The 11,774-nt window shown below is 42.8% G+C and overlaps 3 protein-coding genes across 4 annotated transcripts; all 3 read right to left on the bottom strand.

Annotated features, from left to right (window-relative positions):
* Positions 1–796: 796 nt before the first annotated feature.
* Positions 797–4,054, bottom strand: VIP3 (Transducin/WD40 repeat-like superfamily protein). Its single transcript, XM_078579726.1, has 2 exons — positions 3,504–4,054; positions 797–1,520 (listed from the first exon to the last, which is right to left on the bottom strand). The coding sequence occupies exons 1-2, from the start codon at positions 3,846–3,848 to the stop codon at positions 870–872; spliced, it is 996 nt and encodes a 331-aa protein (XP_078435852.1). The 5' UTR covers positions 3,849–4,054; the 3' UTR covers positions 797–869.
* Positions 4,055–6,733: 2,679 nt separating this feature from the next.
* PER1 (1-cysteine peroxiredoxin 1) lies at positions 6,734–8,608 on the bottom strand. The gene is made up of 4 exons (XM_078580010.1): positions 8,475–8,608; positions 7,740–7,888; positions 7,149–7,295; positions 6,734–7,083 (listed from the first exon to the last, which is right to left on the bottom strand). The coding sequence occupies exons 1-4, from the start codon at positions 8,590–8,592 to the stop codon at positions 6,838–6,840; spliced, it is 660 nt and encodes a 219-aa protein (XP_078436136.1). The 5' UTR covers positions 8,593–8,608; the 3' UTR covers positions 6,734–6,837.
* Positions 8,609–8,813: 205 nt separating this feature from the next.
* Positions 8,814–11,669, bottom strand: LOC144706920 (protein rolling protein). 2 transcript variants are annotated; one of them, XM_078580008.1, is made up of 8 exons: positions 11,290–11,669; positions 10,025–10,058; positions 9,722–9,922; positions 9,560–9,649; positions 9,358–9,423; positions 9,197–9,288; positions 9,078–9,125; positions 8,814–9,012 (listed from the first exon to the last, which is right to left on the bottom strand). In XM_078580008.1, exons 1-8 carry the CDS (start codon positions 11,574–11,576, stop codon positions 8,892–8,894), a joined length of 939 nt encoding a protein of 312 aa, XP_078436134.1. In that variant the 5' UTR covers positions 11,577–11,669; the 3' UTR covers positions 8,814–8,891. The 2 variants fall into 2 exon arrangements, with proteins under 2 accessions (XP_078436134.1, XP_078436135.1); XM_078580009.1 differs by lacking the exon at positions 11,290–11,669 and adding an exon at positions 10,701–11,040.
* Between the last annotated feature and the right edge of the window lie 105 nt (positions 11,670–11,774).

Below are 11,774 nucleotides of genomic sequence, written 5' to 3'. Positions count from 1 at the left end.
ATGGCGATCAGATTTCTTTTAATATAGTAGGAAAAAACTAAACATATTATTTTCTTAACCACGCTAATTATCAAAACCAATTTAAAATAAGAGAAGGAAAAATCATTAGTAGAGAAAGTAAGCCCATTAAAAATTGAGAAAAATATTTTCAAAATAAATCTGATAACTAGGTGATGCATCAAATAAACTGATTGAAAAATAGGTAGTCGTTACAACTAAGGAAAATTAGCTCATCAATATTCTGTAAGACATCAGATTACCATTTCCCCATTAATGTGCAACCCCGTCAAAGACAACAGCACAGATGGATTTTAAAAACAAAATAATAAAACTTTGACGTGGTCAGGCGCATCTATTTTAGCCATGCCAGTAATCGGCACCAATTTTTAAAAAATGAAGAAAAAAGGTCAACCGAGAGAACAGAACGCAAGCCCTTTGAAAACTGAAAGAAGTATTTCAAAGAAATCTGCTTAATTGATGATGCAACCAAGAAAATTATGCTAAATCATGTTGGATTACGTTAGATGCTTCAAACGACTGGAAAATTATAGCATAACCATTAAGCCCGCACGTTATCATTTCCTCCTTTTTATGATATGACAACATCGTAAATGGAAACATTACAGAAAAATTATAACAAGATTTTATCCCGGTCAGCACCTTCGAGCAAACCATAAAACAAACACGCATCCGCTAATTATAATGAGACTTCATCCCGATCAGATCCTTTCACCATGCTTATACCAGCACCGATTAAAAAATCTAGAAGGAAAAAAAAAAAACTCCGCATCCCATGAGCAGAGAAAACAAAATTTCCCAAACCCCTTGGAAAACAAGAAACAAAGAGTGAGCACCTGGGCAGTTTCTCCTCAGGAATAATCATAAAGAGAGATGCTTCGGTCATCAGAGACGCTGGCAAGTCGTCCAGCGCGAACACCCGCACCGCCAGGCGGCCGGAAGGCGACCCCCCAAACAGGGTCCCCATGAGTACCCATGGTCTGAACTGCCGCCCTCATCTTGATGTCCCAAAGCTTCACCGTCCGGTCACTCGAGCCAGTGGCAACGGCGCCACCATCCGGGCTAGCATCAACACTTAGAACCCAGCTCGCATGCCCGGCCATGGCGCCCACTAGGCTCTTCCCCTCTGCATCATAAATATGCACGTGTGCATCGTCCGATGCCGAGAAGAGGACCCTAGAATCCATTGGAGAGTAGACCAGAGACCTCACTGGCATGAAGTGGCCATCAAGCTGGTGCAGGAGCTTCCCTCGGGCCACGTCAAAGACGGCGATCGTGCCGTCCATGGAGCCGCAGGCCAGCCGCCGCCCGTCAGCGCTCCAGGCCACCGACAGAGCGAACTTGCCGCCGGGGGTGCTTCCTTTCGACGCTGGCCGTGGCGGGGGTTGCTGGTCTTGCTGGTTAGGGGGAGTTACAGGCAGCGTGGCCAAGAGCTCGAATGTGGAGGTGTCCCAGAGCTTCACCGCACCGCTGCTCCCTCCTGCCACAGCCAGCATTGCCCCCTGAAAAGGTAGGAAAATGGAGTTTCTTTTTTTTTTAGATTTCAAAAAAAAAATGGACTTCTGCGCCTGGCTTCACACCAGAGCTCAAATTTCAGGCCTGATAGAAGAAGAAAGCTCAGATCTGGTCAATGGACAGTTGACCAGCATAAGTGAAACCCCGACAGGACATATAAATAAGAAGGGAACACCCAGGGATGGAATGACTACCTTTTCTTGAGCAAGAAGTCTCGTTTTAGACGAGCGAAGAGGGGAGGAGCCGCGATCGCGTTACCTTGCCATACGACCTGGAGGGAGGAGTCCAGCCGATGAGGAGGACCGCCAAGACCTACGAGTATAGATCAGGGACCCAGACGGGACGATTTTTTTGTCCCGGGACGAAAAAATCGTCCCGTCCGAGGATAAGGACGAATTTTGGGACGAAAATTCGTCCGGGGACCACCGGACGGGACGGTTTTCATCCCGTGGGACGAAAAAATCGTCCGTCCGGAGGTCTCCAGACGATGGACGGATGAATCTGGACGAAAAACCGCCGGATTCACATCCGACAGTTGAGATGTTGTCACGTGGCCTTGCTAGTACAATTTATAATATATTATAACCTATTATAATACATTAAAAATATAAAATGTGTTTTTTCGTCCCGGGACGAATTTCGGGACGAAAATTCGTCCCGGGAGGACTGGACGGGAAGAAAAATTGTCCCGAGATTATTGGATCGGACAGATTTTTTGTCGGTGAACGAAAAACCGTGCCGTCCTTCATCCCTGAGCTTATGTCGGACGTAGGACGGGACGAAATTCGTCCCGTCCCGTCCTTCGTCCACGTCCAGGACGATCCGGATCTATATCTAGGAGGAGCGCACCAGGAGGGAGCCGTCAAGATCATCTCCAGTCAAATCTCTACTTCTTTCTAACTGCATTGTCGAGATCTCCTTTTCTACTGGAATATTGATCGTATTTTGGAATTGATACGTCTTAGATATGAATATTGTATCAAGGCCTTTGTGTAGAGAAGAAACTGAATTCTTTTTAATTATTTCTTTTTCCCAGACCATCTACAAACTGATCATTGTAATTCTGACTATGGAGATTCCAAAAAGAGTTGAATTTTTCAAGTGGGTTATTATTTCTTGATCTTGATGCAAAATTACATGTAATGGGCATGATCCTGTTGGGGGACTAATGCAAAATACCAATGAAGGCCCGTGAAGCGATTATCAAGGTATTTAGAGAATATCCATGGTTGAGGGTGTCCAAGTAAAAGAGAATTTCCCTCAAACCAATGTGACCATGGAGAAGTATCTCAATCCCTAGAAGACATTACGGTATGCCTCATTATTTATTTCCAAACTGCTTATTTTCAAACTAATGAAATACCTGATTAGTATACATATCTTGACCCGGTGCTAATAGGAGATAAATGTGTTCTAAAAAGGATTTGAATTGATGCATGAAGAAACTAAGAAGATAGCAACAAACCGCCTGATCTTTCCCCAAAGAATAGAGAAGATTAAAGAGTAAAATTAAATTCATCATTAAGGCATTCTGAAAACATATCAAACTAAAACTTCTACGCCTCAGCAGAAATAAAATCTAACTTGAACCCAATCACAGAAAACTTCAGCCCATGTAAAAGTAAAATCAAACAGGAGAATGAATCGCAATTACAACAATCAGCACGACTCCAAAGAAAAAGGAAGCTTAAACAGGAACATCAAATAATCAAAGACCAAAAAACTTCAGCGAATCACCAGAAAAAACAAAACCCAATCACAGAAAATCAGAAGACTCTACTGACGCGATTAAAACTTCAGTCCATGTCAAAGTAAAATCAAACAGGAGAATGAATCGCAATTAAAACAATCAGCACTACTCCAAAGAAAAAGGAAGCTTAAACAGGAACATCAAATAATCACAGACCAAAAAACTTCAACCAATCACCAGAAAAAACAAAACCCAATCACAGAAAATATGAAGACTCTACCTTGGGATCGAACTGCATTCCCCAGACCTCAGAAGGCGGCGCCTCGAGAGTACCAATGGTGGCATTGCTGTCAACATCGAACACACGCACGAAGCTATCAAGAGAGGCCGACGCGGCCACGGCTCCAGAGGGATGCGCCGCGACGGACACCACTCCAAGGCAGTGCCCCGTGCTGGGAGACGGCAAAAAGGGTTCGAGGCCGTCGGCCCGCCATAGACGCACGCTCTCGTCAAGAGATCCCGTCAAGAGAAGCGCGGGTCTGTTCTCCGTTGCCGGAACCCACGCGCAAGCCCATATGGAATCATCGTGCGCGTTTTCTACCGATTTCAGCCCCGATAACTTCATCACGAGATCGAATACGGCGGAAGACGAGGAAATCGCGCCCGATCGAGAGTTTTCTGAGGATGAAATGAAGGAAATTGCTCCCGGTCGAGAGTTTTGTGAGGATGAAATCAAGGAAATCGCTCCCGTTTGAGAGATTTGTGAGAAGAATATGAAGGAAATTGCTACGGATTGAGAGTTGTGTGAGAAGGAATGAAGGAAATCGCTACAAAGAGTGTTTTTTTTTTAAGAAGAACACTCATTAGAAAGTGCTCTTATTTTGGATATTTGTAAATGGACCCTTATAACGGATGACGGATGACGGATGATATCTGTGAATATAGTTCTGTATCGTCCGGGACGTGGATGATGGACGGTACAGGACGAAGATCGTCCCATCCGATGTCCGGAATCAGTGCAGGGACGTCTTGTTCGCGTCCCGACTTTGCCAGTTTCTTCCTGTCTGGCGAAAAACCGTCCCATCCCTCGTCCCAGACCAAATCCAATAAAAATAGTTCCAAGGTCTGATTGAATTAATATTGATTTTCTAAGTTTTTTAGGCAAATATGGAGGAGAGAGAAAGCAGAGGGAAATATGTACAATTACTTTGGGGGGGGCGTCAGTTTGGGAGCAAAAAAAAAGTAGGGACTTTGATGCAAAATGTCAAGGAATTGATATAACGAAGCCGTGTGGCAAGATCTCAACCGTCGGAAGCAAATCCGACGGATTTTCGTCCATCGTCCGAGACCTCCAGGCGGGACGTTTTTATCGTCCGACTGGACGAAAACCATCCCGTCCGTTTGTCCTGGGACGAATTTCCGTCCTGGTTTTCGTCCAACCTCGTGGACGGGACGATTTTTTTTCCTGGGACAGAAAAACCATCCCATCCGCGTCCCTACACTATATCTGTGAATGGATATTCTAATTACTTCTTACCACTTCTTGCATATCTTCTCCTTGGATCACTTTTATTCCTTCTTTCACCTTTGATTGAAGAAACTGTGAGTTAAAATTGAGCGTTCATGGTTTGTTCGAAGATATGCCATGATTCAAAATGAATGTGACTCAGAATTCAGGTTTTAGTCTCTCATGTGAGATCAGAAGGCACCTTATCTTATAAGAAACCATGGAAGCTGACCTTTTTCTTCACTTTTGGATTGCCTCTTGGTTTAGTTTTCATCTCAACCTCACTTTCCTTTTCAGGATCCTATTCGTCTATCAGTTTCTCCGGAGTCATTTGTTTTTTTTAGTCCTATATAAAAATGTCTCTAGACTAGTGTTTCAGTAAGGTTGAGGTACGCTATCTATAAGATAAGTATAAGCTGTTATCTTATGGATACCTTACCTCGACCTTTGATTAATATTTTCAAATAATTATTAATTAAATAGCTTGCTTCTTTTGATCATTTATTTAGGCAACTAATAAGAAAGACAATGAAACATGAAAAAAATTGATCAAATTTTATGTATCCGTTTTATATCAGTCATTGATGGATACATGATTTATACTGAATGAGTTTTTTAGGTGCCAAACTGACACAACTGTATGTGCTGTACCCAGGCGATAATCAACATGTTCACCAAATGTAAAATACACAAAAAATTCATTAAACATATCTAGGCATATACCCGGTCAATTTCGAATTTCAGACTTCTCCCATTTATTGAGAATTCAGCTATATGGTTTCCATTTTGGGAAATAATATGCAAGTAATGTTTTGCTTGACGCGGAATTTAGGAAGTCATTCATTGGCATACTCTTCCTAAATTTTTATCTAATTTTTTTGTGAGGGAGGACTTATAAAATTATAGAGAATGGGTGTTAACCATGGATTCCTTATGGCATTGACTTCATTCAAATTTAAAAAAACTCATTGTTCGGCACTATGGCCGTGAGCAATTGGCCCACCGAAAGATAGAAACAGATTCAAATGACCTCAGTACGGACCATATTCATGACTTCTCATTCCCTCAAACAAGAAATGTTGTGCTGCTTAAGTGTACTATATTTACATGTATCCATGAGATCACTGATAAGTTGAATCTCTTCTTCATTTTAATTTTAATGATTCACATGTGATTGATGAAATGTTGTCTTTAAGACATTAGAATTACGTCGGAGTGGAACAGAGCCAAGACGGGAATTGACCTAGTTGAAGCTCATTCGGCGCCTTCTTCTATTTACACTTATCACTAACTTTTCATGAAAACTTCAGTGACTTGAAGTATATCTTTTGATAGTCTTTGACTCCAAACTATATATATCTTCATTTATATTAATAAATGATATATTAAGTATATCTATTGAGTTTCCAGCCCACGGAATCCAAAACTCCACCTCATGATCTAAAAGATGCAAAGAACCATAAATGACTCTCATGCTATCGCCCCATCGGTCACAAGGGCCTTAGACATTCTATTAGAGACCCCACAAAATGATAATAGAAGAGAGGGGGTGGCAAATGAGGAAGGTGTCAAACAAGAAGGACCCCAAAGAGAGAGAGAAATGAGGGAGAGAGGGGTGACAGATGAAGAAGGCGATAGAGAGAGAGATGCGGAACTAGAGAGAGAGACACATAGAAAAATTTACTGAGAAACAGATAGATAGATGAAATGATGAAGAAACAAGAAGAAACAAAAGAGATAGAAGAAGTGAAAGAGAAACAAGAAGGGACAAAGGAGATTGTGAGAGGGAGGGAGGGACAAAGCGGTCTGTTTCCATTTCAATCTCATTGATGATATCCCTGAAGAAGTTTTTTGCGTCATCCTTTTGAAAACAGGATGTTTAGAAACAAGAACAGGGAATCAAACGATTAAAGTAATTGCATAAGGAAACAGAAGAACTTTCTTCCTATTTTGTACACCATGCAATCTGACCCTAAAATCAAACATATTGAACAAGAGTGCTGTGTGATTGTTCTTCAAAATAAAGTAGATTACCTCCAACATATTTTACATACCTTGGCCTAAGGGCCAGAGAAGTTGGGTGCAGTTTTCTTAAGGAGTTCTGCCATCAGACATTGGTGAAGCGCAGATAGCCCTTCTTGGAAGGCAGGTCAGCGGTCTGATATCCCTGCGGGAACAACTTATGGGCATCGTCGTCGGAGACGGACGGCGAGATGACCACCGGCTCCCCTGGCTTCCAGTTCACCGGCGTCGCCACCGGCCGGGCAGCGGACTTCTGCAGGGACTCCAGAACGCGCAGCACCTCGTCCATGTTCCTCCCCGTCGTGGCCGGGTATAAGAAGCTGAGCTTAACCTGTTCCAACGTCGTGGCAGAGTCAGAAGTTGCCACATCATCTAGAGTTGACTTGGGGTTTTGACCTTTTTGTCTGGGCTGACTATATGTAGGGCCCGCGAGGGGAGGTGGGCCCCAGAAGAATCCTTCTCTTCTGGGTCAACCATGTTCAGCTCCTTCAGTAGTTCTCTTGTCGGATCCGCTATTATTGGGTACCCCACTTTGCAACCCGGCTAAGCAATAACTCAACAAATATTAGCTAAAATATATAATTCAAATCATGAATATATAATTGAATCATTAAAAGGATGACGAGTGACAGATGATGAATATTATATGCCGTCATCCGTCTAAGGCCTTTCATGGCAGGGGAATATTATATGCAGATGTTTCCATGCAGCATGATATGTACGTATCCATATGATATTGGATATTTATGTTCAATTACATCGCCATACATGTATGCATGATGGTATAAATGTATATAAAAATGAGAGAAAGATGGGGGTTTCCCGAAGTCCATGCATGCAGCATGCCAATAATTTGTATCTCATTATTCTATTATCATTGTCTACAAAGTTAGAGAAGAGATAAAACTGGCTGTATCTGTCGCATTACTATAAGTGTATGCCATCATGGATTTATGTATGGATAGAGAGAGAGAGATGAGAGAGTACAGTGAAGGCCTCGATGTCTTTGATCCAGTCGTGGTGGGACTGAAGGTCGTCGCAGGAGAGACCCAGCAACTTCACTCCACGCTTGTTGAACTCCTCTGCGTATTCAGCCATCTTTCCCAGCTCCGTAGTGCAGACAGGTGTGAAGTCCCCTGTTTTAGAGAGAGAGAGAGAGGAGAGAGAAAGAGAGAAAACCAAGTTGGCATAGCATAAAGAAAGACGTCGAGATGAAACCCATGTTTTCATAAACAGATGCATTTAGAGAGAGATATATAGATAAATACAATCACATTCACTAAGTAGTAAGACAGAAGCGTACAGATATTAAACCATACTTGATGTATTTTTTTTAAATATACTTGATTTAGAAATGATGCAGATTGACAGATAACAGTTGAGTAGGTAGATTAGGTAGTTATAATAGAGAGAGAGCGAGGAACATCGAGTAGGATGAAGAGTTGACAGAAATAAAGAGAGAGAGAGAGAGAGAGAGAGAGAGAGAGAATGTCAGGAGAGAGAGTGAGAGATATAGAGAAATAGTTACATAATAGAGAGAGATAAAGAGAGAGATAGGGACATATCGAGTAGGATAAAGATTAACAGATGGATGGACACATAGGAAGACAGAAAAAAATAGACAGGTAGACAGCTATAGAGATAGAAAGACAAACAAAAACAGGTAGAAGCAAGATATATAAAGCCATAAAATCAAAAGAGAAAGGGAGAGAGAGAGCGAACCGGGGTGAGAAAAGATGATTGCCCAGCCACCATTAATATAGTCATGGATTCGAAATCGGCCATGGGTTGTTTCTACATCCAGATTGGGGATTGTGTCACCGATGGTGAGGCCTGGCATCCTCCCCGCTCTGAGCTTCCCTTAGAGAGATAGAGAGAGAGATGGACACAGACACAGAGTGATAGATAGAGAGAGAGACGAACACCCCTACCATTCCTGATACATTCTTATAAGTTAGAATAAGGGAGATGCATGTCAGAAACGTGTCGCATGGGAGAGCCACTTGGCAACTTAAGATCATCCTAACCACCGTCCACGCGTCATGATAAAAAAGCATCAGGTAGAGAGAGACATAACAATAAAATTAGGGAAAAAGGGTTGTAAAAAATTTCACTAAGCCTTTATTTGTCAGCGGTTATCTACGACGACAAGGAAATATACGAGCCGGGAAACCACTTGGAGAAGAACCGGTCCTTGGCCCTCACCACCCCATAATAGAAAAAGTAGCAGGGTACGTGGACCAAAGCCATGCAAAAGTACCTGCGATTATTTCTTTCAATAAGGAGAGAGAGAAAGGGGATGAGAGAGAGATGAGAGGTGTTTACCATAGAGGAGCCCAAGGGGTGTCCAGTTTGAGGAAAGGGTAAGGCCACCTGGAAGATAATATTTGGTAAGAGGAAGAGAGAGAGATAGATTGAGATGGTAAGAGAGAGAAAGTACCCACCATTGGAAGCCGCATGCATGGAGGATCCACTGGAAAATGACATAGATGGAGCTCCATAGAACGAAATACGACATGCCAAACCAGGTGAAGGGCTGCACAAAGAGAGAGAAGTATTGACCATCTCCATGGGTTATATTATTTTTCTTTAGAGAGAGAGGTACCATGCTGTTCAAGGCAGTGTCCAGGAGGAGGAAGAAAAGGTTGAGAGAATGCATGCTTCCCATCAACTGAAAAAGGAATAAAATCACTTCAGAGATAAAATAATATTGGATTTTGTATGAAAGAAGACCTTTAAGGGGTTTCTATGAAAGAAGAGAATGATATTTCCTTCGGAAAATAGGAAAAAAATCAAATGGGTCTTACAAGATTGAGGGTGAAATGCTCGTTGGACATGAATGGAACGATGAGACACCAGAAAACAACGTCAGTCATCATCACAGCTCCGGCACAGGTCTGTTTCCACGTCATTTTTCAAATAGTATAGTCGAACATCATAAACAAATAAATAAGAAGACGACTTCTGACCTGGTAAACTACTTGCAGTGTACAGCCCCAGAATCCAACCTTCTTACATTTCTCATCAAAATCTGTCTCTTGAAGGACATTTGCCGATCTTACCCCTTCTAGATCCATTAAATTTTCTAAACACCCTGTTCTTTCTTCCCTCCTGTGATTAGCACGCTTGAAGGAAGCCCACCAACCATGAGCAGATATTACTGTTCCAAGCTTTAGACAAGAAAACAAGTGAATTTATGCTCAGAAAAGGAAATCTTTATTTTCTGCTAAATCTAAGGCGAATAATTAAAATGTTTCATAATACATTCATACCGCGAAATAGAAGATGACAAGGGAAAAGGTCCACCTTGCATTCAATCGACAGAGAAAAATGTCAAAGTTACTGAGAGTAAATGAAGATCAAACAAAGTAACAAAAATTCACACGGGCAGCACTTTCTGAATGAATTCACACATCGGAAAGCACTTGGATGGTTCACTTTCTCTCATGATGGACGCACATTCCTCAAGCAATTGCTAAGTACCTAAAATAAGACACTTGTGCACTAAAGTATCCGATTTCATCACACTTCGTATGAGAATAGGGCAATATAGCAGAAATCGATCAAATGCTTCATACGGTGCGTAAATTTTATTCGTCCACCTGTCATTATGAAGATCGGGAAGCACGTGGATGGTTCACTCTCTCTCAAGCAATCCCTAAATAACTAAAAACTAAAATTTCAAATTCTCATCACATTTCGTAAAAAAATAAGAAAAAATGGCAGAAATCAATAAAATGCTTCATACTGCACGTAAATACATTCGTCCATAAGTAATTTCCAGAATCGAGAAGCACTTGGATGGTTCACTTTCTCTCGTAATGGACGCATGATCCTCAAAAAATCACTCAAAAGCTAAATCAGAAACTTAAAAACCAAAAAACTCAAATTCATCACATTCGTATAAAAATGGACGAAATAACAGAAAATCGAGCAAATGCTTCGTACTGCGTGTAGAAATAGAAGGAAGACAGGCCGTGGGCCCGGATCATCAGGCTAAGAGCGCAAGCCATAGAGATGAAGAAGAAACCACGGAAACACAACAACCACACAGCAGGAAATCTTCTCCAGCAGGGACACCAAAGATTGGCCGCTCTTGGCCGAATTTCCTTCTTCCGGTAGGCCAAAACCGCCGCGACGACAGCCGGAATGAATATGATCATTGCACAGACAGGAACCTGCCATCGATTCCAATACTCCATTGATTCCTTCGCAATCTCTCCGTCGATCGTAGGAAGAGGACGAAGAACAGGAAGAACAACTTCAACTCTACTCGAGAGCCAACAACCAATCGCTCGATTCCCTTCTAATATGCCCCTAAATTTCAGGAAAATTTACCATCTCGCCCTATGAAATTCAATGGTGAGATTTGGGCCACGTAGCACTTTTCCAAAAACCATCCGACTCAGCGCTGACGGTTGGATTTCGAGCCACGTGTACAATCCTTGATCTCTAGGATTGCTTTATCCGACTCAGCGCTGACGTGGAGGAATAAAATTCTGCCACGTGGAAGAGAGAGAGGGGGAATTGTCCATACTCTGTGTAGTAGACAAAGATGTCGGCGCCGTAGGCAGCCACGTCGGCCGCCAGCATCGCCACCATGACCGCGGCCGACGCCACCCGGCCGGCGAGGAGCCACTTCGAGCTTAGGCCGCGCCAGCAACTACCCCACTCGCGATGGAACTCTGCAAAACCCTTGCCGCCGCCGCCGCCGCCACCGCCATTGCTACAACGGCGCAGCCATATTAAATAACAGGTACTCGCCGCCGCCGCGCCAACGAGAAGAAAGCAGAGCCCGTCGTACCACTGCAGCACCAGTGCCATGGCAAACTCTCTAGATTTGGGAGTCTCACACAGAGGAAAAAGAAGAGCTAACTGGAGCTGGTTGGTTTGACTCTCAACCTACCCACCGGTCAACGCTCAAGTATGGTCAACGATGGAGACGAATTTCATGGACTTTCAACCTACCCACCGGTCAACACTCAAGTATGGTCAACGATGGAGACGAATTTCATGGAGTAT

The sequence above is a fragment of the Wolffia australiana genome, chromosome 8 (genome assembly GCF_029677425.1).
Source record: "Wolffia australiana isolate 7733 chromosome 8, ASM2967742v1".
Lineage (NCBI taxonomy): Eukaryota > Viridiplantae > Streptophyta > Magnoliopsida > Alismatales > Araceae > Wolffia > Wolffia australiana.
The sequence above is the reverse complement of the archived record's forward strand: the minus strand, read 5'-3'. Positions and strand labels throughout refer to the sequence as shown.